This window comes from Chamaea fasciata, unplaced genomic scaffold (assembly GCF_029207755.1).
Source record: "Chamaea fasciata isolate MVZ Bird 193981 ecotype frontalis unplaced genomic scaffold, bChaFas1.0.hap1 SCAF_16, whole genome shotgun sequence".
Lineage (NCBI taxonomy): Eukaryota > Metazoa > Chordata > Aves > Passeriformes > Sylviidae > Chamaea > Chamaea fasciata.
In genome coordinates this window covers 1,237,316-1,264,687 of record NW_027094101.1, presented here as the reverse complement: position 1 = coordinate 1,264,687, position 27,372 = coordinate 1,237,316, and the positions used below count along the sequence as shown (strand labels likewise).

Here is a 27,372-nt window from a genome sequence, read left to right as displayed (position 1 = left end):
TATAAAATGTTACATGCTGAATAAATTGCTTCATCACTGAAAAACTGAAATGAAGGCATATGGAGAAGTCTAAGGAGCCACACAGATAAATCAATCTTGCATGGGCTTGAAGAGCAGCTCCCTGTAAGAGTTTAATACATTTTCTCTGATGCTTTTTTGACGAATGCTGTCCATACTGCCAAAAAAGCAAACACAGTTAGGTTGTTCTGCACTCCCAACAGAAGCAATGCACTGCGAGAATGCTCCGTGAATTCCAAAAAACTGAAGAGAACTCAGGGGGGCTATTTACTTATTTCTTTAAATTGTAAGAGATGAGACAAATCTTTCTGTGAGAAACCTGACCTAGTAACCAACACCACGTGGTTGCATTTCACATTAATCGCAGCCCTAAAGTTTCTATCTCGTAGCAGAATAGGAGTAACTGCAAATTATTTTAGGAAAAGCATTTCTAGAGGACAGCACCTGCCCTCGTTATTAGGAAAGCCATCGAGCAGGCTGACTGTCCTTGAGTGGTCCAAGAGGAATGTGGACAAAGATACCCTTTTGCCAAGTCCTTGCTTTTATGCAGAGCAACATCCCAACAGATGGCCACTGACAATATTGAGCCTCTTAATAAATAGACAAATATGTTGGTGAACTGTGTAGGTAAAAGAAAAGCCACAATATACAAACACAATGAACACAGAGAGCTAGACAGATTAAGGCTGCAATACTAAAAACTTAAGCTTATGAAACACTGAAGTAAAATTTCACTTGCGAAGCCTGTAAGTGACCTTTGCATTAATCATCTGATCATGCTCCACCTAAAACATGGAACCACTGCCTCAGCCAGAGCAACAGTGTGCAATTAGTAAATAGCTAATCAGTACTTTTACTCTCAATACTCACCAGATGGTTCCACAGCCTTATTTATTGACTACTTAGGGCTATTCATGCCACATGAAACAATCCAGAAGTTTGCCATGATGACAAAAGTGCACATGCATAGTCCAGTGTTTCAAAGGAAAATTCAGGAGTGGAAGCAGCAGTGCTGTGTGCCTATTTTATCAACAGAAAGCAGAAGACTCAACATCCCAAATCAGAGGGCATGTTTCAAATCCACCTAAATGGAATTAAACTGTCCCCTACAGGACATTCAGGGCTGAGCTCCTCCACAGCAAATGTACAAGCATATCCCCAGAGAAGCCACATATCCTAAAGAAACAGCACATGACCACGTAACCATGGACATGATCAAGGTGTAAGCAGAATTCAGCTGTATTCTGTACAATATTCGTGAAATTGTCCATATAACATTAATGGCCCCTTTGGTTAGCCTATACAGAGTTTTCAGTCCTTCAAGCATATGGGACAATTTCTGCTGCAAGGCATCAAAGTGTGAACACACATGACTAATTAGCTGGACCAGAGTCTCTTAAGTGTAATTGATAACAGCAAGTGTCTGCAGGCTGTACCCAAACCAGTAACGCCAGTTTGGACATGGTGCTGCCCATCCCTTTGTTCTCCTCTCCCCTATCAGCTGAAGACAGGAGGTGCCCATACAGATCCTAGATAAAAGAGCATCGTGCAAAGGCCGCTCTCTCTCTTGGTATCTGAACGCAGAGCAAGGAGCAGTATCAATGCAGGGACAAAGCAGCTCTTCACCTTGCCAAGGAGGATGGCAACTTAAAGAGCAAACCAAAACGAGGCTTTGAACCTCCATGCTGGAGAACAGGGGAAAACGGACAGGGGAGCTGAAAGAAAATGGTTTGACAGGAGGAAGATCAAGCGCTAAGTACAAAGCATGCCAAAGAAAGAGGAAGGATCCTTATGCAAAACTTAAAATTTTTTCCTCAACAAAGAACTGAGATGATAATGTAAGTCCAGTGAGACATTTCATGCTATGCACATCTATGCAGATTGTTATAAAGGACTTTAACTCTCTTACAGATGAAGTTATTTAATTACCAAAAGAATTCAAGCTACTGAACCTTTGCACTCTGTTAATTACCTCAGTAATTAATACATTGCACAGCTTTTGTTTCAACTCATTTCAAAAAACACAAATCAAATGAAAAGGAAGTCACAAGACTTCCAACGCTAAGAAAAACCCCAATTCAAACTCATGGGGTACAAAGGGCATTTTGGGTTTGGGGTGGGGTTTTTGTTTGTTTTGTTTATTTATTAGCTGATGAGAAAAAAATATGGCTGCAGGCACCTTGAAGGCAATCTATCATCTGTTCTCTTAATTCCACATCAGTAATGCTGGAAGTTGTAAAATAGCTATCTCTAATATGATTTATACCACAGGTTCCACTGTAAAACCAGTAATTCATTTTCCAGCTGATCCTGCGATTCCTGAGCAACACAAGCTGAAATTCACCACATCTCAATCCCTGCGTTTACTACAGATTTTAAATAAGCGCTGGAGAATTCTAACTCCCAGCATTGCTAGTAAAAAGTTCAGATCTAAAAGCATAACCTGTTCAAAACATTTCCACTCTAGTCAGAAGGTCTCCGTGTCCATTACTGCTCCAGGCACAGAGAGCTCAGACCTGCAGGACTTTCAGACAGAAATGGACACGGCCTGGCCCACAGCTGATTGCACCTTGGTACCAAACGGGAGCACCCGTGCTCCAAACCACCTGGTCCTTCTCTCAAATACCTCCAGGGATAATGACTCCACTGCTTCCCTGGGCAGCCCGTTCCAATGCTTGACAACCCTTTTGGTGAAGAGATTCCCCCCAGCATCCAACCTGAACCTCTCCTGGTGCACCTGGAGGCCATTTCTCCTCGCCCTAGCATTTGTTACCTGCGAGAAGAGACCGACCCTTGCCTGGCTATAACCTCCACTCAGAATGCACCTGGCATAAATTTCACATTAACTTATTGCTGACAACACAGTCATGTGAAATGCAATTTTTCAGACTCTGGGTCATACGGAATCTACTACGTGTCCTTTCCCCAAATTCAGTGAGGAGGGACTGATAAACACACGATCTCAAAATACTTCTCAGACATTTAAATTCTGGTGGTAAGCACTCCTGCTAAGTAGAAGGCTCTCCAGTAAACCTACAAAACACTAATAAGCCACAAAGTCCAGTCCTGTCTGAGAAACTCACAGGTTCAGAAAGATTAATCATTTAAACACAAATCATTGAAAGGCCGTCACGATTTCAGCTGCTGCACCTGCTTTAGTCCATTGCTCCCCTGCTGTCTAAAAGCATTGGGCTTCTCAAAGCTGAGAGGAAGAAAATATCTTGCACACACTAAATTCTGTAGGAGCTCATGTATCAGGGCACCAACACATGGAATAACTTAACATCATTTCAGTGCTTGCCGCTTACGACAGGCAGTTGCTTTCCACATGTCTTTAACATTTCAGGTTAAGTATATTTATTGCATTTGAAACAGCAAGAAACACATTCTCGGGAAGATTCTCAGGTTAAACTACTCTAAAGTTGAACCACTGGTCTTAAAATATTGCAGAAGTTACTCATAATCAGAATATAGACGTTACTAAACTGCACCTAAGCCTTAGGGAAAGGGAATTAAGCGCAAGTTGTCTGCTAAGGGAAAATAAATGAGGTGCATTTTTGAGGTACCACTGATAAATTTGTCCATTATTTTCATTAACATAGAATCATGTAAAATGTCTCAGAAGCCCAATTTTATTTCCAAGCACTTTAAAACTTTAAACATACTTATAACACTTTCCCATGTTTTAATCTATTCCAAGTACCAGTGGTTTTTAAGAGTACATTTGAGACGGGCTATATTGACTCCACAAGGGCAAAGACACCTACAGGAATCTCCCCTTTAGGTATCAAAGGCTCTTTCTAGACCAGCAACCTGAACAGACAAAGCTAGATAACAACATTCAAGGAAACCGTGAAAAACAAGAGCTTAACATCCATGCAAAGCATTAACTGAGGACTCCCAAAGTTAACCGCACGGAACTTTGAGGACCTGAAGTGGTTGAAACACAACTACTTCAAGTTATACCAATTTATTAATCAAATAAAAAAGTGGGTTTATTTGCCAGTGAAGACAAGCTGAAGTCTCTCCCATTTCCCCCACTACTTCCAGTCTATCTGGATCAAGTCTAGACCCTTGTCAGCCATAGGACCATTGAAACAGCACTTATTCCATACTAACCTCTCCAGGTGAAAAGCCAGCCTTACAAATACACAAAGCTGAACGGCATCCAAAGGCAAACTTATCGAGCCAGACAAAAATCTCAAGAGCCAGAAGTTGTATGCCAAAAGTTAGTTCTGAAGTTTCTGGTGTTCGTCAGCTCTGAAAGTGCACGGTGTTTTGTGCCACACACTTAACAAATGCGTGCTTCATGTTTGACAGAAATGCTGATGCCACTTGCAGTGCAACCTGGCGACAGAAGTTTTGTCTCCCAGACGTCCAACTGAAGGAATACCAACCATTTAACAAATTCTTATTAATTACCTATTTTGAACAGCAAATCCCAAGGGAACATAGGCTATGTTTATCGTCCATTTTAGTTTTCAGGCGCTGAAATCGAGTTTATAGCACAGCATATTGCAAAAGGTCAAGACAAATCAGAGCCATCTAAACCACCACTTCCAAAAACCTGTTATTGGCTTTAAGATGCCATTGTGGCAGCCCAACAGGAGTGGCACGGAGCCCACCGGGAGCCAAGATCTGGCAAGGGTCAGGTCCAGCTTGAACAGACAGGCATGGCAGGGTGACCGTGCGACTGCTCCCCAGCCTCTGTCCTGCTGCAGCTCCCACTTCAAGCTCTAGACAGCAATATGATTTTATACAAGAACAAGCCTCTTCTACTCATAATAAATCTGAAGGACTGCCAATGTGTGGGTCACATGAATAATCGACTAAAGTGAAAATTCTTGGACATCACCGTAAGCAGCAAAATGAGAAGTTTAAGGCATTTGGCTCTTGTTTCCCAAGGTTTCTGGTTTGTGTGCTTTAAAGCCTGCCATATTCAGCTGGAAAGTTAGGAGCAGCTCCAAAATTGCCTAGAAAAATACTGCCCTTTTCCCTACTTAGTTTTTTCAGAGGAAATAAAGTGGAAGAGGAAACGAGTCTTTTTATATTATGCAAAGATTCATAGGTCCTTCAGGGTAACACTTAAACAATTAAAACACTGGAATGCACATTCTCCCTGGCAACATAAACACTGCTGATTACCACGTGAAATTTGAAGAGCTGCTTATAAGCTAAATTCAGCTCATCAAATGTGTACTTTATAAACAGAAAATCTTACAGGCCAATGTTTTATCAATCAGCTTTGGCCTAGGTTTTGATGGTTACCATCCATGATAGTATGTAACTCAGGCGCATTGTTTTACGGAGCACTGGGGGATGAAGAGATTTATTTTATTCCCTACATGTTCAAAATGGATTTTTGAATCCGTGAGAAGTCTGACATATTCCAAAGATACTGACGGACAAGTTTTTAGCCCATTTAAAATATCGAAGCCAGGAGAGTTAGAAACAACAAAACCAGCACAGCATAGCAGCAACAGCTTATGCCGAGTCCCACATTTTGAGAGGCCTGTCATTTGTAAAGGTTAAGCATGATAATTAATCATAACAATTCCAATACTACCCTTAGATACAGTTACACAAAACTAGTCATAACAGACAAATCATATTTCAAGGTGTCATGTAACACCTATGAAGCTGAACAAAATTAAAAGGCATTGGAGGTAAATGGTTAAGCAACCAGGCAGGTTCATCAGCTGGTTATGTTGAGCATGTACGTGAAGGGAGGATGGCAGATCAGTCTTTAAATGATCTGCTGCTCAAGTCTCTCAGCTTCATTTTACTTCAGCCCAATATTCAGTATTTGAACCACTGCTGCAGCAGAAAAATAAAAACATCTCCCAGATATGAACGGGGTTTCAAAATCTGATAGATCCAAACCAGTTGTCACTCCATGCAGATACTTACAAAACCAGTCCCATTTTCATTGCTTTTTCACACTCAGTTTCCTGATTAAAAAGATGCAAAGCAAGTCTGGATGTTTTCACAGTACTCAGACTCCTCTGTAATGGCAATCTGAACACTTTAGGGGAAACTTCCATACACTCGTCATGTCCTCCATCCATTTATGTCCCATAGATGTTCTTGCTGCACTTGTGTTTTCTTAGCTATACCTACAGCTCAAAGTCAGAAACCTCTCTAAGAGGTAAGCACAGAAGTATACCCATAGCAACATCTTGTATTCATATTCTTTCACAGTCCTACAAGGCTTTTTATAAAGTCCAGAAGATGCAGACATTTATAAAAACAGGTTAAAAAACAGGCCACATTATTAGTTTTTCCTAGGTTCTTCACTTAAGCACATCTCACTAAATCACAAGTACAAACAGTGACTTTTATTACCAAAACAAGTCATTAAAAAAATTAAAATCAGGGAACAGAGTAACAGAATTGATATCATAATGTATTTATTACAGAAAAAAAAAAAACCAACAACCAAACCAACAAAAGACCAAGAATTTTAAGCAATTTTACAGTAAAAAAATCACGGAGTTTTTGGTAATTGAGGTTGCTTTAGTTTATCAGCTTGGTTGGCTCTCTGCTTTCAGTATATGAATTTCTACTAACCTGATTTCATAAAAATCTATGAAAGACTATAATCACCTGAGCTTTCAAACAAATAACATGTTTCCCAGCACGTAGGCCACAGAACAAGCTCCCCTGTTCGTCAAAGCACAAAAAAAAGACACAGAGCAGTGCCAGAAAAATTCAGTTTCAATATTCTGCAGACATTCAGTTCTTTTCAAAATATGTAGTTGCTATAAAAAAACAAAACAAAACAAAAAAAAAAAAAAAAAAAAAAAAAAAACAGAACAAAAAAACCCCAAACCAAAGGACAACAACAAAAAGTAGTGGTGATAATGTATATGCCAAGCATTTGCACAATGGATAACAACTGAGGGGACAGCAGTGGGAAATTCACTGTAGCAGCGTCTAGGAAGGCTTTATTTGACATCATTCTTTACTGGAACTTCTCATTAGAAGTTATTTCATTCTCATATCTATATATAGGTGAAGAAACAATGGCTCTCACTGCTAAGGAGCAATTGCTGTAAGGAGGCTGCTGGTGAGCCCTCAAAATCCTCTGTGGAGCTACGAATGTAGAAGGAATTGTGATAAACACCCCTAGGATGTTAATAAGGAATTAGAGAGATGTACTGATTGGACATCCAGACCCTGAAAGCTTCTTTAGTTGAGCTTAGGAAGGATAGATGATGGTGAACTCAGTGGGGTTTTCTAATCTGTTTTATTTCTTTTTAGAACTTAATTGTGGGAATTCTGCCTGGATAGCTCTTAAGTGCAACAAGATAAGAACTACAGAAACCACTAAGAGCTCGTGGATTCAACTACACTCCATCAAACATCTTCAAAAAACCCTACTCCAGAACACAAATAAAACCATCCCCAAAACAACACAAAATCCCCAAACCACAAACAAACTCAATCTAAAACCCCCACGCACCAAAGAGACTGCTTTCCCACATAACTAACAGTAATATTTTTAATTGTTCAAAAAAAAAAAATTTAAAAACTTAAGCCTGGAGAGACATTGTTCATACAACAGACTGTAGACACGTTAGCAGCCCAGGCTCTTTGGACACTATTATTTTGCACGTGTTCTGCAATGCACCAAAAGGCTTCTCTGCATTTATTCCTTGCAAATGTAAACCAAACTGAATGTATCAGTCCAAAGGGGATTTGGTGGCAAAGACCACAAAAGTCTTTGACAGTTTTACTCTGTGCAAAGTAACAGTGAACAGCCTCAATAAATCCTGCACCAAGGGAAGACACCAGCACTACTCTACCTGCAGGTTTAGGGACTTAGAGGATCATGGAATGAAACACAAAAGTGCCGGTCAAGTCCAGTCTGGCCTTGTCTTTGCTGCCACACAAGTCCAGCTCCCCTGAGCAAGTCGGTGGTTTTGCCATTGCAATCCCAGACCCTGCTGGCTCAGAGCACTTTGCAGGAGCCAGTTAAAGTCTTACTGCTGAAGTAAATCCAGCAACACATACCTATTTGTACTTGCTCTGGCTGGCTCAATGATACAAACGCTGATGTATCGTCAATCCACGAAACCTGAATGTTACCTAGAAAAAGCAAAAGAAATGATTGTGACTATTTTTATTTTAGACTCAGTCAAAGATTTTTATCTGATATGCCATGACATAAAAAAAGCCAACTAAGAGTAACTGCACCTGAGAAGGCTTTTGGCCCTTATAAAGATTTGTATTTCATACCCAGTTGCATAAGAGCCTGGAACTGTTCAGAAAGTCAGGGCTGCACGCGCATTCTGTACACCCTCAGACCCTCACATCCTCCTTTCATGGTATCTTTGTGAGTCAACAAAATAAACTGGAGCAATTTCCTGGGAATTTCAGCCCTGTACTCAAAGAAATAACAGCTCTGAGTGATGATAAATTCCAGTCAAAAGAGGCAGGTGGACGACTGATCACATCAACGGAGAACTCACTGTTGGGAGACGAAATTTTCAAACTCTGGTTTGTCTGAATCCACTATACAGCATTTCCTGGACGTGAAATAAGAACTTAATTTGAGTCAATATGAGGACAAATGCACAAAATCATGGACCTCGTTTGAAAGCCGTTACAACGGAACGGTGACTGCAAGCAAGTCCCTCTATTCGTCAAGCAGTTAGTGCATTTTCTATGTGAATGGCTTAAAATGTCACATTAGCACCACAAGAGCTCATGATCAAGCAAAAGCAGAGGAAAGGATTCCCATTCCAGACACAAGGTCTTATTACAGTCTGAAATCCATTTACATCTCCCGTCCTTATCTAAGGGCTTTACTGTTAGTACAATTCAGATATTGAAAATTGGTGCCATTTTTTTCACACAGAGTGGAAAATCAAGTGATATATAACGTTACACCACCATTTAACCTTCAGACATCACAAGGTTAAAAACAATGATGCAAAAGGGCTTAAAATACATTTATTCTCAGTTGTTTAATCTATTGAAATCTAATTTAGTCTACAGGTTACAAGGTTATAGAATTCTCTTCTGAAATCCAGCCAGATTATAAACAGATTTTCTAATTATAAAAAAAATAAAAGCCTAGATAGATTTCATTCACATGCTATACATTTGAGTAGCCAGCTATTTAGGAGCTTAAGTTATAATCATTTTGATCATTGCCAAAACCATAATTAATTCAGTATGGTTTCTCACATCTCCCTGTACTGAAGGGCGAAGGCTGCTATTAGGGTGAGCCTACACCACAAAATTAGAATTTCTTTAAACGTTGCTGAGGGCACCTAAATTCAATTTCTAATCATTCTGTCTTTGAAAAACACAGGGCTTTGCTGCCTATGGGTAAGGCTCTGGTGTAGGCAGAACATTCTTCTGGCAGGACACTAACATTTCACAACACAAGAAAAGCCCCAGCTGACTCATGACTGCAGCTCAGGCCTGCAGTGCACTTGGTAGGACCCCAACACTGAGTTTCCTTTAAAGGACAGAAATTACTGTACAAATTCATGTTGCTCTACGTGCATTGACACGCCTTTGCTCTAAAATTATTCATGTGTCAAGGTCTCTATTTTTTTTGTATCACTAATTACAAAATTTTCTGAAAAATCATTTCAGATGTCTGAGACCATGTTCTGTTGTAAATCTGGAACACAGAAATTCTGTCCAGATTGTGTCCCTTTCCTATATATACAGTTAATTAATTTCAATCTACCTGAGCAGACTGAAAGAGATCAGAAAGAAAAATTCTCCTGAATATCTTGCAATTGTGCCCTCATTAAAAAATAAGAAAGAGGATCAGTGATAGACAAAAAAAATCTCCTGAACGAATTCAGCTACTATTTAAATGGACTTCAGTGTCCATATTTTCACTAAGGGCCAAATAAAAATAAATTAATAAAAATCCAACCTATTGGTGGCATTCATTTCAGTATCAGATCCTTATTTATTGTTGCAGAAAGGCTGCTGCACTCTATGCGACTTCTGACTTTGTATTTTTAGCTAACAAAGGGTTTCAATACTTGCCAACATACGCTGCTTTTATACTCAGACTTACACATTTTAAACACAGAATTTAAACACAGTCGAACATTAAACTGCAGACACTGAGTTCCAATCTGAAGTGAACTGCAACAAATGCTCTTATGCAACTCTCCGTGCTTAAGAGACGCTCTCTTCAAACTATGCCACATTTCATCATTATTAAGAAGCAAGAATTTAGGAGAGATAAGATTAATAAATCAAATCATTCAGCAATCCTGCTAAGCACTCAGTCAATATTGTGCATTTCAGAAGTATGGTGAAACGCAAATAAAGATGTGGAAAGCAAATGCAGCGGCAGTACAGAATTTAGCAACCACCAGAGCCCTGTGCCAGCTCACTGCAAGGCCAGGGCAGATAAGCCCTGGACAGCAACGCAACAGAACACCAGCTCCAGAGGAATAAACCAGGACACTTCTCTCTCTGCACTTCCACAATACATCAAGTCTTCAATACTTTGGAGAATGCCAATGGTGGACTGCGCTATGAGAGTGCAAGCAACATGTATTTCTCCTATAAAGAAATTTGAAAATTCTCCATATGTCAGCACAAACACGCAAACAAGATTAAATCCACGGAATAAAATTAAACTGATGGATCACAGCATTGAAACATTTTCCTTTTTATACTCTGTTCTTATACATGTTCTACATGACTTTTACTGGTAATTAAGCAGCAGCTTTTATAATACTTTGATAGCACAAGGTTTAATCAAAAGCGCAAAGACGTTAATTTAAGCAGAACTTAGGGCTATAAACAAAAGCTGTATTCTAGCAAATCCTATTTTAATGACTTCGTATTTCGCCTCAGCATGACCAAATAAACAACACAAATTTAAGAATCCAGAGCGTTCTGAGAGACTGCACAGTGCTGCGAGTACTTGTACAGTGAAACTACATTCACCCCCGAGACTATAAAAACATCTTGCGTGAACAGGTGTCCGCTTGGTATGCAGGCAGTCCTGAAGGATTTCAGAACCATGAACACCCTTCCAGAGTAGCAAATGTAAACCTGTTCCAAGCGTGACACTGCAGCCCTTTCAGCTGTTTCACCATATTTCGTTAGAGGCTTCCTGGAAGATTATAACTGCTTCAGTTCATTCTAAAAGATTTTTTTCTGTACAATTCGACCAATACTGCTCGATTTCAAGTCATTTTGCTTTAATTGATGTAATAAATTAGGATAATTCATGCCTGTTACTGCCTCGTTTTCTCGAAGCTTTTGGCAAATCACTCAACCTCACGCCGCACCACTCTGCCCCATCCACCTACAGCTGAAAAGCACGGGTACTCCTGTATTCCAGAATTTTGGAAGGAATATTCCGCAAGTTTGTTTCGCGATACCATGGCAAAAAGGCTTAAAATATATATAGATAGATAGATTAGCTACGGAACGCGGAGTTTGCGAATGTAAGTACGAAAACCGCCAGCTCTAACCGAGGAGCGGCGCGGGAGGCGGCGGCCCCCACAGCGAGCAGGGCGGAGTGCGGGCGCGCCCCCTGGCGGCCGCGGCCGGGCCGCACACGGGAGGCGGCGGAGCCGGGGCCGGCAATCCGCGGGGACCGCAGCCGGCGGTGTCCCTTGGCCGGCCCGGACACAGCCCCGGGACAGCCCCGGGACAGCCCCGGGACAGCCCCGGGACAGCCCCGCGGAGCCGGGGCCGGCAACCCGCGGGGACCGCAGCCGGCGGTGTCCCTTGGCCGGCCCGGACACAGCCCCGGGACAGCCCCGGGACAGCCCCGCGGAGCCGGGGCCGGCAACCCGCGGGGACCGCAGCCGGCGGTGTCCCTTGGCCGGCCCGGACACAGCCCCGGGACAGCCCCGCCAGCTCGGCACTGCCCAGGCGCGGCTCTTACATCCTCTCCACTACAGCGACCCCGCTGCTGCGACGACCGAGTGCTCACAAGGAGCCTACGTGTTATACTTCCACTTAGGAGAGCGACAACAGGACTACGGGTCCTCGGTTATTAACTACCCGTTTCGCTGTTTCTTCTCACTTGGAAGGTGTTCACCATCTGGAAGTCAAATTGGTTCTTTTCAAGCTTGCTTGCCTAGACTCACATATGCTGGAGTTTGGCTTTACACCGACGGCAGGATGAACCTTGTCCCTAGAGCCTCCATCTGCCTCACACCAATCCCCATTCCCTTTATCCACACCCATATAAATTCTTACCTCCTTTCAGAAGAGGCTGTAAATAAAAGGGTAGAAGATCCACAATACTCAACAAGCACCAAACACAGATTTCTAAAGAGCAGTTAGTAAGAACAGTAATTTTCAACACATCATTACAAAGTCCACAGGACACCGTTCAAAAATTACAAGAGATTCATCATTACCTACACCAGGAATAAGTCTGCACCCACAGACTAAATATAACAAAACTAAGCAGAAGTTTAACTTGTTAATAATAACAAAACAAAACAAAAGGAAGACAGACTCTATCAACACTCACCAAAGGCACTGAAAAGCTGGTATAGGTCACTAGTCTTCCACTCTTTGGGAAAGGTAACATGAAGAACGTGATCTCGTTTGGGCTGCACTACAAAACAAAAATACTTCTGTTAGAGTCACTGCTAGTATCTTTAGAATATCCTAAAACAGTCATCTAATTGTGGCCATGTAGCTTTTTTCTTCCCTTTCCTTTTCCAATAAGAAAACTGGCCAAGATTTATGAAATTACATCAGGTACAGTGAGAATGTGCCTGCACTTAGGCATGAAAGATACACTAAATCCTACTAGCTCGTCTGTTTAAGAAGTTGAAACAGCATTTTCTGCAGTTGGAAATGCCCACAAATGAAGTCCTTCCCAACCCTTTCACCAAATCAAGTTAAAGGACAGAAGGAAAAAAAAAATCAAAAGCCTCTTCACGCTCCACCTTTAAAAAATTCTTAGCAATGGTTCAATTTCTGCCACTTTTCTGTTAATAAAAAACCTCCTCTGAAACAATGTTCAACTCAGTTTTCATACAATATTAGATACAAGCTAGAATACATACACAGACATTTTATTATTACTAAAAATTACACCAAGAAAAAAAGACAACTCATCAAGGCCAACATCTAAAGAAGTGCAGAAGAAGTCTTCAGTGTATATTGAAAGTCATTTTAGGGTATGTGAATTTGAGGGGAGATCCAAATCAAACTGCTGGAAGAGGTAAGAATGCAGAAATTATCACTATATATATATAACTTTTACACACTTCTCCTACCTGAAGTTCCTTTCACTAGAGATGTGAGATTTTATAACCTGTGAATTCCTATCGTATTTTAAAAAGAAACAAGTGGAACGCTGTATTTTCATGGGCAAAGATACTGAAATATTTTACATCTTCCTACAAAACTCTTTGCATATCATTAATTAAGCCCTTCCACGGGTATCTGCAGAGACCTACTTTAATAATAATAGATTATTAAATTTTGTTACGTGTGACCCATTGCAACATCTTACGTGTCATTTTACATTTGATGACAGAGGCTGAAACACTGAAGTTGAGTGCTCCACTTTGTCCAGGATAACTCAAGGGTTAACTACACACAGCTTGATGTGGTCAGATTTTAATCCGACCACCCGGCAACACTCTCAGGAAAATCTTCTCTCTTCTTTTGGTATAGAGACACAGGGACTGTTTTTCATTTCAGTGAATGATTAGTGACTTACCCTCCTGCCTTCTTTTGTAATACAAACTTTTCTAACTTCTGATCCCCTTAGCTTTCAGCATTAAAACTGGAGCGCTTCCCAAGGCGTACCTCATTCACAGAGCAGGTGTCCACGATCAGACCACCAGCCACTTACTATTGCTAAATGTTTTAACTAGTTTCACCTAACCAAGTGGGTTAGCCTGAGCTGACCAGAAACTCCCTAGTAAACTACAGGTGTACAATAGCACTGAGAGCTCAGCCAGGCTCAGGAGACAGGCACAAGCAGTTAAGGAAAGCAATCCCTTCATGAGCACAGGTGAAATCCTGTTCCCTAAGTCTGCTACTTAAATAGAGAAGACACAACCATTTTTAAGGACTAAAATTTAATTTTTTTGCACTGTACAAGTCAAACACCAAAACCCCACAAGCAACAGAAGGTCAGTTCATTGCTGTGCAGCTTACTGAACAGAGGGCAACTCAAAAGTTTAATTATTTGTGATCCAGTAGTAGAAAATCACAGCATGAACAACTTCAGTTTCAGATGTTACAGTCTTTTTATATTGTTTAGAGAAAAGAAACTATTCCTAACCTTCCTGTATCTGTTTATTCTTAAATTCACAGTGAATCTGCTGCTAAAATCTCTAACTTCCCCCTACTCAGGTGAAAAATTTGATTCTTTTTCTGCTTTGCAGTCATTTTGTGCAGCAACTTCATTCTTTTAAATGAGTTTTTAACACGCAGTAACGTAAGATGATGAAAGCCACATTCACATATTCAATACTGTTTAACTGAGCACATGGTACTGAAATCCATTATTTCAGGAAAAATTGCACAAACTTGCTATTTCACTACCTGACAAACAGAAACATACAACGGTCTCCCAATCAGCTGTGCCTCATCTCTTTTTTAAAAATACAGACTCCAAGAGCACCTCCCACAGAAACCTGACCGTACTCCTTAGGTGGCTTTGCTTCTCTGCAAAAGTCCCGCAGCAGGCAGCCACCGGGCAGCTTCCTCAATCTGCAGTGGGGTTTACATCCCAGAACAGCAACCAAAGTGCCCAAAACAGCCAGCCCAACACGCCACCCCTGCCACGCTCGCTGTTTGGAGCTCAGAAAGCCTCTCTGGCTCAGGTTCTGCTGGAACATCTGCATCAGTCTGTTCTACCGGAGTGGCTTTCAGATAAAAGAGACAGACGTTCAGAGGCAGAGTCTTTTTTGGCAACCCTTCTTGGCAAAGTATCAAAACAATCCTGTAAGTTGGCCAGCAAGTGGAAGTAGCATCTTTACAAATTAGTAGCTTTGGCACTCTCTCAATGACCCAAAGTATTTACCCATTCTTCCACTCGGTATCAAACAGTTGGGGAAGGAAGATGCAATGTAATTAGATTACCATTCCAGCAGAGCCAAAGCTCAGTGATCTGACCACCTAACTGAATTCAAAATTAAATATATGCCCTTACAGCGTGTATTTTCCTCTCCAACAGTTACTTCCATCTCTCTAGGACTGCATCCTGTTAGTATTACACAGGCACTAACAGAGTCACACTCCAGTCTGAGCTTTCTGCTGCAAGGAGTGGAAAACGTGTCCGCATCAGTACTGCTCCCAAATGGGTATAATTCAAGACACTGTGTATCTGACTCCTCAACATAAAATTGAACTTTCATCTATTCAAGGACCACATTGACCTCCAGGGCTCCACATTTTCCTAAGTCATGCCATCAGTGGGAACCGTCATCCAAAGTTCTCCCCCTCAGAAAGAAACATCCCGAAACAGTAAGGACATTTACATTAGTAGAATCGATTTTCATTTAAATATACTATCGACATAATTACACAATAATTAATATATTATCAATATAATTACAGCTCCAGGTCTGTAAACTGAAATAACCAGAAAGGTAAAAATGTTTTTAGTAATATTTTTCCATGTGGCGAAAGAATCCTGGTGTTTAGGCTGAAGTTAAGGGGGGGTACTACAGCAACTGAGAATTGAGAAACAAAGTGGCCACAAGATTTTCAGAACCATTTGCTATTCACCAGTTTGCATTCTGCATTTACTGCTGGGGTGAGGGTACAGTGTTAAGATCCCACTTTTTATGTGATATGGTACATAAGAGTAACCCAAAATAACGATAAAGCAGTTAATTTCAAACACTGATTTAGTAACATTAACTTAATTTGTTCTTGTCAGCCCCCTTTATAATGCAGATTCTCTGGTCAAAGTCGAAGAATTTCTGGGCTTACTATTTTGTTGAAGGAAAACAAGGCAGCAGACACACTTAAATCATTTCATAAGCAGCTAATAACCTAAACAGAGCTGATAGCTATGCTGATATCCTTGCTCTAGATATACATAATTAATCTTTACACTTCCTCCTCCAGGAAGTTTGTAAGAATGAAACTAAGATTACAATGAAAGAAGCTACTTACAGTCTGGTCCTTCCAAATTGAGATACGGAATGTCCATCACTCTCATAAGAAATAGCCTAGAAGCAAAATGGAAAAGAACCATTAGCAAATTTCTGCCTGAAGACCTTTTCCTTTTTATAGGTTTAGACACTTCTTCTGAAGAAGGAGAATTAACCATCCCAAACTTATCTTAAAGTATGTTAAAACGAACAGACCCTCTACTTGGCAGCTTGGGATTTCAAAATATGTAGAGTTTTTGCTAGGTAGATTTTGTGATTAGTAGATACTCAGGGTCTGCTGAGCACACTCAGTTTTGACTATCACCAGTTACTGAGGGTCCTACAACATAAAGAACACCTGACCAATTTTTTTCTTCAGTTCCACTACTCCCAAAGCTCACTCCAGGAATCATTTCCTAAATCATAAATATATCCTCTACAGTGGCATGGGCAAGGCCATTAAAGCAGCCCAGGTAATCTTCTAAGTGTCCATTCACAGGTCAGCAGAAAGTAAAGCATCCTCCTCAAAAGAAAAGGTTTTTACTTCATAGCCTCTCCAGCACTACAGCATGAATCAGGGAGCCAAAAAAAGCTCGATTTAAAGAAAAATGCAGTTAGCTATTGATTCCCAGGCGAGAGGTAGATCTGCTAAAGCTGCTGTTGTATTTCCAGGTCTTAGCAGGTTTTTTATACGGCTACTTACTTGTTAAAAAAAGGTTCAATGAGTTTTGATCTAGCAGACACGTGGTTTTTCGGAGGACTCAGGAAGGAACCTGATGAATGAAGAATAAATACAGTGTGTAATAAGCAGCTACAGACAGCAGTACCAGGGAGAAGGTTTGGAAAAGACTTCACAGGTACCTAGGAAATTAGCCATGGATATGAAGCACAGTCCAGTAATGTAAGCATCGTATCCTGCTTCATGCAGCTGTTCAGATGCTGTATCATAACTTGGGAATCCTTCTGCACTTTCTGAGGGGAAAAACACATTTATAAACACATTAGCAGAGAAGATGAAGGTAGTTCTGTATGCCTACCCGCAGCCTTATTTTGTCAGAGCATAACATCATTTGGAGAAGTTCATAACACTTTCAGAATCTTTGGATTTTCTTAAGTTCTTAAAAAAGAAGTTTTGTTTGGCATTTTTAAATAAGAATGGGTTCATAAGATGGAAAGTCTTTCCTATTAAAAAGCCCTTAACCCCCAAACCTACCCAGACAAAATGGAGCATTAATTGTAAGACAATGACAGTGGAATTCCCCACAAAGATCTTCTTTTCTGGCTTGCATTTACACTGACTTGCATTAGACACTCAGTCTAATTGAAAGCTTCACTATTAACCTGTTTGCCAAGCATCTGATTGACCTATGCTCAGATTTTTAAAGATATTTAAACGAAGACTAAACCAAGTGATTTAAGGGTGTCTTTTTTGACAAACGCACTTGGTGTTTATGCTGTCTCTGCAGAGTCAGCAATTTTAAAAAGTACTACTCATCTTGATTTTGATCAAGCGTTGAAACTTTCCCTCTCAACACACTCCACTATGCAGTATTGCTCTCCCTTTTCTAAATAGCAGCTTAAGAAAAATTCCAGAACTTGGAGCTAAGCCTGCCCTTTGATTCAATACCTTGTGTTCACCTCAAAGTAAAAACCCCTTTTTCCTACCAAAAAAACTTTAGTAATTCCTAAAACACACACGACTGGTCACTACTCTGTAAGTTTTCGTGGTTTTGTTTGCCCAAGGGCCTCCTGGAGTGCTCTGGCTTGGATCCGAAGGCCAACCACCAAAGGAAAGTTGTAAACAAATTTCAAATTAATCCCCAAAAGTCAACCTAAAAGATGATGAAACTGCTGTTCGCTGAACACATCCATTCTTTTACTGTCTGGATTCCTATGAAGTTCCAGGTATACTTTTAAATATAATTGCACTGTATGTCCAGTGCCCTCATTTAAAGTCCCTTCATCAAAACACTAGCAGGGAAATTTCTATTTCAGACCAAGAGCAAAAATAATCAAAGCATTTTGTTTCCTCTGGAAGAGGAACACATTACAGAAATAACAGCACTTTCATATTTCCTTACCAACTTTAGGAGGGCTGAACGGAGCCTCTTTTAAACGCTTTTCCAGCTCTGCAAGCGACGTATTATTAATGATCTCCTGCAAGAAAAGCCATCATTAATTGCCAATGCCAAGCACATCTTCCCCGGAAACTGAAATCAAATAGGATCAAGTGAGTATTTACTGCTGCCACCCTGTGTTCTCTAAGGATTTATACACAGTCCTGTTTTCAACTAATGCACCAGAGGAATGTCAGGACAAATTTCAGTTACCTTGCCTCACTTGCATCACAATGAGTCATAAGCATTTATTAATGCTGCTCAGAATTATTGAGGGATTACGCCGAAGTATTATTTCTATTTGAGTCTGGTTTCACGCAGGGTACACATGGCAAGGGAAAAGGCAGCACAAACAGCAGGGCAAATAGTCTAAATATTGATTATAATGGTTGAAGGCATTCAAGGTGGGTATTGAAATGTGCTTGCTGACTGGACACTCTCGGATAGTTTTACAAGTTAAATACTGCTGATTTAAAGTAATACAGAGACAGTGAAAGAAACCTGACAATCAGAAAGCTGCCTCTACACTTCAACATAGATGAGTAGTATCAGTGATCTACTGATGAACTATATGCATAAAATAAAAAGCCACAAAGATGTATTACAGATTAATTCCTTCCTGAAGTTCTTAACCAAATATACGTTGTCAATCAGTACAATGGACACATGTAGAATCAAGAGCCAGAGAAAGCAAAACATCTCACACAATCTTTCTTAAAGTCGTGTGAGGTCTATGAGGGCCAGATTTCCTTTGGTTCTCAGTCAGTCTTAGCTGCTTGCACTCATCGAGTCTGCAGACTGAAAACTTAGTTCTTGTTAAGTACAACCAACAAGCTCAAATGATGCATTAATGTGGCATCCCAAAGCAGGATTTCATAACAACAGCCTGAAACCCCAAGCATCTGCTGCAGAATTACAAATATCAACACAGCTGTACCCAACACAAAACTTGCGGAGGATTCTTACTTTTCAGAACGCCAAAGCCTCCATTCTTACCACAGCAGCGTGCAACACAAACCTGACAATACCCACAAGTATTTTTAACAGCACTTCTTTATGCAGTGCTCTGGAGTCACAGAGCTATGGACCAAGAGAGATGCTGCTTCCTCAGCATGTTCTTTAATTAATTCAAAGGCACATGGGAAAACAAGAGCTTACAAACACTTATCTCAATACTTCTTCAGAGGAATAAAACTCATGCTGTAAGAGATTTTAAGAGAAACCTGTAATTTTTTTTTCCCTCCTGCTGGCTACCCACTGAACAAAGGCCACAAGAGAACCTAATGATGATAAAGCATTTTTCCAGACAAATCTAAGTCAGCATTCACAGTACTCTAAGGCTTTCAATATACAAGCAGCTTCCAGATCCTATTTGTTCATGAACAGCACTTTTTTTATCTCCTGAGGGGACATGCTATTTAAGAAGAAAATAATCTACTAATCACAAAATCTACCTGGCAAAAACTCTACATATTTTGAAATCCCAAGCTGCCAAGTTACCATAAAACTTCAAACACCAAAGTTACTAATAGAAAAGTAAAAATTTGCATTCTATAAATTCCGTAAGCCTGGGTAAGAGGTAAAGAAAAATCATTCTTCTGCAACAAAAGGAGCATCACAGAAAATATTATTAGACATCTTTCTATACAAACAGGTGTAATTTGTTTCAATACATGTGTATTAATGCAATTTCGTATCTTCAAATCATTCTGGAATATTAATTTACCTTAAAAGGTTGTGTACTTGCCATCAGTTTGGTATCCAGTAACCTAGAAACAAAATAAGAGCTAAATAGGCTGAAACAGAAGAATACCCGTTTTAGCAAATCCTCAAAAGATGTTTCAGTGTATTGGCTGGGAAACAGCAGATACACCCTACTGAAAATTACTGCTGGATTTGGAACTGCCAAAACATTCCTTGGCTTTGTTCAGCATGAAGAGAGGACAGCAACCAAGGAACAGCAAGAGACGCTAACAACTAGCAGCGAATAAATCTTGTTCCAAATCAAGAGTAGACTCAAAACACCAAACATCATGCCCAACCCAGGGGAGCAGCAGGGGTGCATCTTCTGCCAAGCAGTGAACCAACAACACTGCTTTTTTGAAAAAAAGCTGCTCAAAATCACTTTGAAAATGGTATTTAACCTGATCCCAATTTCTTTTCCAGTAACAGCTAGGGTCCAGGGCTAGGACAAAAAATACCAGCTTGCTAAAACTCTACTGAAATGGTTGAAAGTTTGAACTGAGAACTTACCGGGGAAAGACACACGATGTTACCTCCTTGAACTCACTCAGGTCCTAATTTAACATTAAACCAGAAGATAAAATCCAAGTCAGTGAAGGGCTACAATTATCCAAACAGCCTCTCAAGTGAGCTACAGTAACTGAACTCTCACAGTAAGAGAGGGATTTGTCAGCACTACCACAGACACCACCTGCAATTACAACTACAGAATACGTATTTCTGATTTGCCTGTTGTGAGTAATAAAATGTTCTGTCGCTGCCAACATCTTAACCTGTTTTATATCCTAGGCTACTTCTGATTCCAGCCTAGTTAACAGGTCTGAAGTGCTCCCAGCACTTGGTATTTCAATGGAACATAAAGAGTCACTCCAGGTATGCAGCGACTGCCTACAGGTTTAGCTCTGCCAAGGGTCAGAAATACAGGAGTTACTGACAACTGCTTACATTCCAACACCATCCAAACCAGGCCCAGACTTCTTTTTCCCATCTAATGATCGAGTCTTTCCCCAAACACCCCCAAGCCCGTTCAGACTGCAAGTAACAATGTCACGTGAGCCATCCTCCCAGGGAGACCTTTGGCTTCCTCAGACAATGTTCTTGGGGCCAATACACTGCTTAGGGTGACTGAATTGTCCAGTCATGACCTGTCAAACTGCCCTGCTGCAGTCCAAGCGTGCTCCCTCCAATTATTCTGACATTACATCTCTTCACCCCAGTGAACATCACCCTGCTACAAGACAGCTTATCATTTTTATTAAGTGTATTACATTATTTAAAAACACACATTCCCGTTTTGCAAACTACAAAGGGGAAAACGCCATGTAATTATGCTGAAGCTCCACACCAACTTCTTGTAACACCTCAGTCAGTCAAACATACCTGATAGAAGCAAAAACTACAATTCTACTACCTGATTTGAACATTTTAAAAAAGCAAAGGAGAACAATCCAACTGAACTTTCTACGTAAATATTTACAATATGGCAGTAGCCCAGAATGGATTTCTTTAGAGTACTTTCCTATCATTCCTTATAGACTGACGAATCCTTCCCTTTAGAAGGAAGTGTGGAGATAAGACTAAAAGACAAATACATTAAGGCATTTATTTCATCATCTGAACACTCAAAAGATTACTTACATCAGGTAGGGGACAATAGAACTGGTGTATGGTGTGCATAACATCCAGCAGCATGTTGTGCCCAATAACAAGCTTGCCCTGTGCAAATAACATTAAATGTCTCTTACACTCCCAGTCCTGGCCACGGCAAAGGGAACCTGTGAAAACCCCTATCCCAGATGCCAGCCAAGGGCACGTGGGAACAAGCACTCATCAAACTTCCCCATTTGCTCTCTGCCTGCCCCACACACTCCTCCATTCTCTCAGAGCAGCCACTTCTTTTTCCCCTACTCCCATCTATTTACCACAGGCTTCCACAGCAGCTTCACATGCTGAGAAGATGCACTAGAACAGCTACTTACAACTTGGTTTCCAAATGTCATCTATTCAAGACTGAAGTCAAGGCATTTCTCAGTCCATTACCTTTTAATTTACTTGTAATACAAGACACAATATATTCCTTATGGTAATCATGTAGAACAGTTATTAAGGGCATGGTCTGGCTCCTCATAGTTCAGGACCTTTCATGCCGTATGTTGTACAAGCAAGCTCCTTGAAAAAGCTCAAGCAGTTTTTTAAATGTTAACTTTGATTCATTTGACATGACAACAGTCCTTCTTTGATAGCCTTTAAATGCCAGGAAAAAAAAGGAAAAAAACCCACAATCTTTTCAGAATAGAGGAAAAAAAAAGCCACCAGAGTTTATTTACATAAGAGCCCTAAGAAATTGCTACTCTTGACTCCTACAGATAAGATTCTTCATGTCATTCTTCAGTTTGAGCTTACTTAACCCACTACACCCAACCACTGTAAAACATGAAGCAACATAAACTTAAAACGTCTCCTTAACTTGTATTTCACCTTCTCTTCCAAAACATAACAGCCAAAGCATCCTTTCTTTGAGTTATTTATTTTTTCTTACAAACAAAGGTAGGTTAAAAATCACATTAACTTACAGAATTAGCAATGGCATGAACAACTCTGGAAAATCCCACGGCATCATTCAATTCCTCCTGTAAGCAAAGATTGTGACATTAGTGAAACATGAACACCAATACTGCTAAAACTGTACCTGCAAACTGCCAGATGCCCCCAGTTTGCCTCAAACTGTTCCTCATACATAGCCAAGAACAGAACACAAAGGAAATGTCAATATTTAGAAGACACAAGGTGTCAAAGCAGGATGCTGCTGACAGAATTCCCATTTTGTATGTAGCTCTAGCTCACTGTCAAGTAGGACAAGTCACAAGCTGCTGTCCTGGGGTGCCCCTGGCCTGAAGCCAAACACTCTGCCCTTTGCTCACTCCCCTCACCCAAAATTCAGATTTGTGGACAAGGATAATGGGAGCCCGCCCCCTCCAGCCTCCTTGCTTTTGGGGGAGGGTGGCAGAGAAAGCTTTGACACCGTGCAAGTGCTGCTCAGCAGTAGACAAAACACAGGGATGGTATCACTGGAGTCTCAGCCACAAAACAAAGCACAGCAAAACACGGCCTGCTACAAAGAAGGGTAATAACTTCACCCCAAGCAGAGCAGCGTCAGCACACAACCTCCAGTAGTGCCCTGCAGCTGTGACACTGCCAGCAGCTCAGAGGGTATTCAAATTAACCTACGGATCTTCAGCTGGACTTTTTACATAAATTGTCATACCTGCAACAGTTAGTACTAAGTAATATTATTATTGTATTAATTATTAGCTAATTTTATATTATATATAAATATTATAATATTATAATCTAGAAAATATAATGTTTATTTATTTATTTATGATTATTTTTAAAAAGTATATTATTAGTTGATAATATTACTCCTATTAAATCGACCGTACTTTTATGCCAACACAGATTGGGGAAGAAACATCCTTCATTAATTACATAACCAAACCCAAGACGAAACATTAAAATGTGTGACACGTTATACAATACTGTAGCTGTATAAACTGACTCCTGACTGGTTTGGGGGGATCTGACTACAGCACAAACTGTTCTGTAACAGATTTGTCTTTTTCAGGCCTAGGGAAGTAATTTGTGCCTTGTGTTATCTGTCTTTATTCAACCACAACTGAAATTCAATAAAAACATTCACTGTTAACTTCAGTTAGCTCTGAATGCCATGAGTCCAAGCAAGTAATACCCCCACTAAAAATGCTTCAGAAAAATCTACTGCAGAAGTAAATTGTTCCTGACTCGCCTTCTGGAAGAAGAGATGTCACATTAGTTAATGTCTCTTTAGATACCTCTTTCCCTCCTAAAAGGCTTTCTGCATAGAAGCATCATCTGCTCCACCCAAACTGACTTTATCTTGATATATGAAAGCACAAATCACACGAGTCTGATCAGGAATTCCCACAATTCAAGCCTTATGATCCCCTGAAATTTGAATCACTCAAATTCCATCACTCAGAGAGTGCGAGTGACCTCCTGGTCAGCTTGTTCTCACAGCAGTAGTGTACTGTGTGCTTCTATCCAGAAATGGCACCGTCATTGTACAAGACACCAACTCAGACAACCAAGAGCAAGCAAGCTTTGTAAGACAAGAGGAGACTGAATCCAAACCCTGTAACAACTTGCTCAAGCATTTCTGCAAGAAACCGATGTTTCCTCTTACTAGGCCACACTTCTGTGAGAGGAGGTTCACATAAGGAGGTGGTCGCTACTCCAGAACACTCGTTCAGTATTCCACAAATTCTGTTTTTTAAAAAAATTTTAGAGTGTCTTGGAACTCTTTTTGCTCTGGTGCAAAGCCTAAGTTACCTGGCAGAATTTGGAAAATCAAATTCTGCCAGCCACAGCAAACCGAAGGGAAACAATACCAAACTCCATCCTGCATTTTTGCATTGCTGAGTGAAGTCAGAGATTCTCACCCCTCCTCTCTCCATAAACACCTGGAATTGAATTGATTTACCTGTTCTTTTGCTTGTTTCTGCTGCTCTCTTCTCTTTCGTTCCTCTTCATTCACCTTACTAATAACAATATATCTCTCCTTCTAAAACAAAAAAATGTATAATTTGAGGAATGACTCTGAGGAGTTCAGATTTAAGGTTGCTGCAAGTTGCTGGAGATTTACATTGTATAGAAAACTGTCATACCTCAGCAGCAGTTACTTGGCAACACAACCGTTTCTATTGTAGGCACCACATTATCACCTACTCCCAGAAGCCGACTTTGGAAAGCTCTATTTGATTCATCCACCAAAATGTAATTCTTCCTAAACCCACGTTTTACTTCTCACAAACAGTTACCAGCATTTCCTTGTAAACAGTTTGTTTCAAATACCTTTTGAAGCAGAGATCTGTGCTGGGAAGTGAGGACGCAGCACGGGATGCTGCTGCTTTTCCTCTAAGATCACAACCAGCTTTTCACTAACACAGAACATCAGACCCACTCTGCTTTAAAACACCTTTTAGTATCTGTTTAAAAAGTAGTATTAAGCCACACAAATACATGCCACACTTCATACGTTGGTCAAATATAACATTTAGAAACTAGCTCACTATATTCCACATAAAATGCTTTGCCATTTGCAAACAAAGCTCAGGTTCGAGCTAAAAATCGGGAGAGATGGTGAAATTGAGAAACACAATTTCCTTTCAACAGATCAAATGTTGGAGGCAGTAACAGGCCGAGTTACCTTATCTGACTCCAGAGTTTCCACATGGATACCTTTTGGATACCTACATCAAAACAAATGAAAAGTAAATATTAATGGTTATTCGCTTGGCATTTAGCACATTGAAACCACAACAGTAATTCAGAAATGTCACGTTTCGTTATTTCTCTAAGTCTAAGGTGTAAAAGAACTACTACAAGTTTCTTTTTTAATTTTAATAGTGTAAAATTTGAAGCAATAGGCTGGTTTAACTGGCCTCCTTACATTACCTAACAGTAACTAGCACTTGCACAATTTCCCATGCTAACATTGTGGAACCTGTAATTTCTTATTTTGCTGATGTTAAGTAAAACATCACCTAGATATTTCATCACAACACAGAATCTTTGCTTTCAAGAAATTCAAAACAGAAGTGCTTGTGAGAATGCTCTCATTTACTTGCAGGTCCAAGACAGCTTCTTTGAAAACTGAATCTCTTTAACACATCACTTATTTGAGGATTTATTAACAACCTTGAACTTCCTGCTAGCAGTAGATTTTAATAGCAATTATTAACTCAAACTCATCACCTCTGCTACAGGGTTGCATCACACCACCACAAGCACATTTAATTTCCAAAATGACACCATACACAGAGCCACAGAGCATCCAACTGACAGCAAGAGAATATTGCCTTTTCCTGCTTAACCAGCAGCAATTACTCTCATCACCTCATTATAATGAGCTAACCACAACCGTGCAACCACCAGCAAGTTTCCGTGTCCTCTGGCTACTCCTAAGATTAGTCCTGGAGAGCACACTCCAAACCCTGCTGTGCCCTTCCCACCCTGACTCCTCAGACAGTTTTGAGCCTCCATCTCACTTAGGAGCTGCCCCATGCCACAAATACTGGACGCATCAAAACGCTGATGCACAAGAGAATATTTCAACCGGGAAAACGACCTGTGAGGAGGTCAGGACACAAGGACAATCAATAACTTCACTCTTCTGCTTTAATTAGCTCCATGCTACCTTCACAGCTTGGCTTCCTCTCTCCAGTACACACACAGTGTACCCAGCCGTGCACACCTAAGGCAACGCTGCTGAACGTTAAAAAAACACAACTCAAGAACACATTCTTCCATCCACTCAGAGAAGATGCAAGGATAAGTGTCAGACAAACATAAAACTACATGCTACAGGAAGCTATAAATATTCTATAGGTATGTTCAAAAAAATGACACCGAAGAATTGTTGAAAACACATCTGCTTTTCTTTCAGATTAGTTCTCGAGCTCACTTCTTGAGATTCCATTTTCTGGAGAGCAAATTTATTTAATCTGCTTCCAGTGTCAGTAACAGAGTGCCAGATTCGGTGCTGCAACACTGAATTAACTAAACATACCAAAAAAGACTTGCATATTTTCCACATCTTACTGCTGCAGTCAGAACAGTGAAAATCTTACTCTGCAGCCTTAGAGTTTCTCCTGAGGCCTTACGGGATGGATTTAGGCAATATACTGAGTTATCAGAAATGCTTATGCTTGGCATCCAACAGAAGGCTACAACCATAGCAGTACCTACCAGAGGATTATTATTTTTTCAGGTAAAGCCCACAATCTGTATAGGCACATGCACTTTCTATTCACTGAAAACATTGCATGCTGCATTTGTTACATAATTCTAGGCTGCACTGCTCTGCTCAGAGATCTTACATAGGAATGATAAAACAAATACTAAGCTTCAATATCTAAATTAATCATCACAAATAAGTTTAATGTAATTCATCTTCAGAACATTACAAAAGTCTTCTTTTAAAGGGAAAAAAAGAAGTCTAAATCAATCACCCCAAGGTTAAGTAGATCAGATCTTACCCAGATTTCTTATCAAAAGTACTAAAAATATACAGTAAGGCAGTATTACCAGTAACTTACTTCCAGCTCAAGGTCTGATAAATTAATTTCCTTTGAAATCTAAAACCAAAAGACAATTGTGTTACTAATAATCCTTTTACAGAGCGTCTCCTAGTAATGATTTCCAGTTTAAGCTGACTAAGTTTCCCCTTGTAGAAAAATTGTGAAAGCAAGAGTCACTGCTAGCAGAACCAGAGGCTAGGGAGAGATTTACTGAATTCTGATGTTCAGCTGCCAAACTGTAAAAGTATTTACACCATATTTTATAGTTTCCCATGTATCTTCTCATCAGAG

At 40.3% G+C, this 27,372-nt stretch overlaps 1 protein-coding gene across 4 annotated transcripts in view; it reads right to left on the bottom strand.

The window, feature by feature from the left end:
- PARN (poly(A)-specific ribonuclease) overlaps window positions 1-27,372 on the bottom strand; it is a 42,026-nt gene that overhangs the window by 10,356 nt on the left and 4,298 nt on the right. For 3 of the 4 annotated variants that reach the window (XM_066197884.1, XM_066197887.1, XM_066197886.1), the window contains 13 exons: window positions 27,100-27,138; window positions 25,209-25,251; window positions 24,483-24,563; window positions 22,537-22,593; window positions 21,602-21,679; window positions 20,474-20,517; window positions 19,947-19,989; window positions 18,185-18,260; window positions 16,965-17,075; window positions 16,807-16,876; window positions 16,126-16,181; window positions 12,506-12,592; window positions 8,035-8,109 (listed from right to left, as the gene is read on the bottom strand). In XM_066197884.1, the coding sequence (XP_066053981.1) occupies window positions 8,035-8,109; window positions 12,506-12,592; window positions 16,126-16,181; window positions 16,807-16,876; window positions 16,965-17,075; window positions 18,185-18,260; window positions 19,947-19,989; window positions 20,474-20,517; window positions 21,602-21,679; window positions 22,537-22,593; window positions 24,483-24,563; window positions 25,209-25,251; window positions 27,100-27,138 (860 nt within the window). The remainder of the gene's footprint in view (window positions 1-8,034; window positions 8,110-12,505; window positions 12,593-16,125; window positions 16,182-16,806; window positions 16,877-16,964; window positions 17,076-18,184; window positions 18,261-19,946; window positions 19,990-20,473; window positions 20,518-21,601; window positions 21,680-22,536; window positions 22,594-24,482; window positions 24,564-25,208; window positions 25,252-27,099; window positions 27,139-27,372) is intronic. The other variant, XM_066197885.1, reaches the window with a different exon arrangement.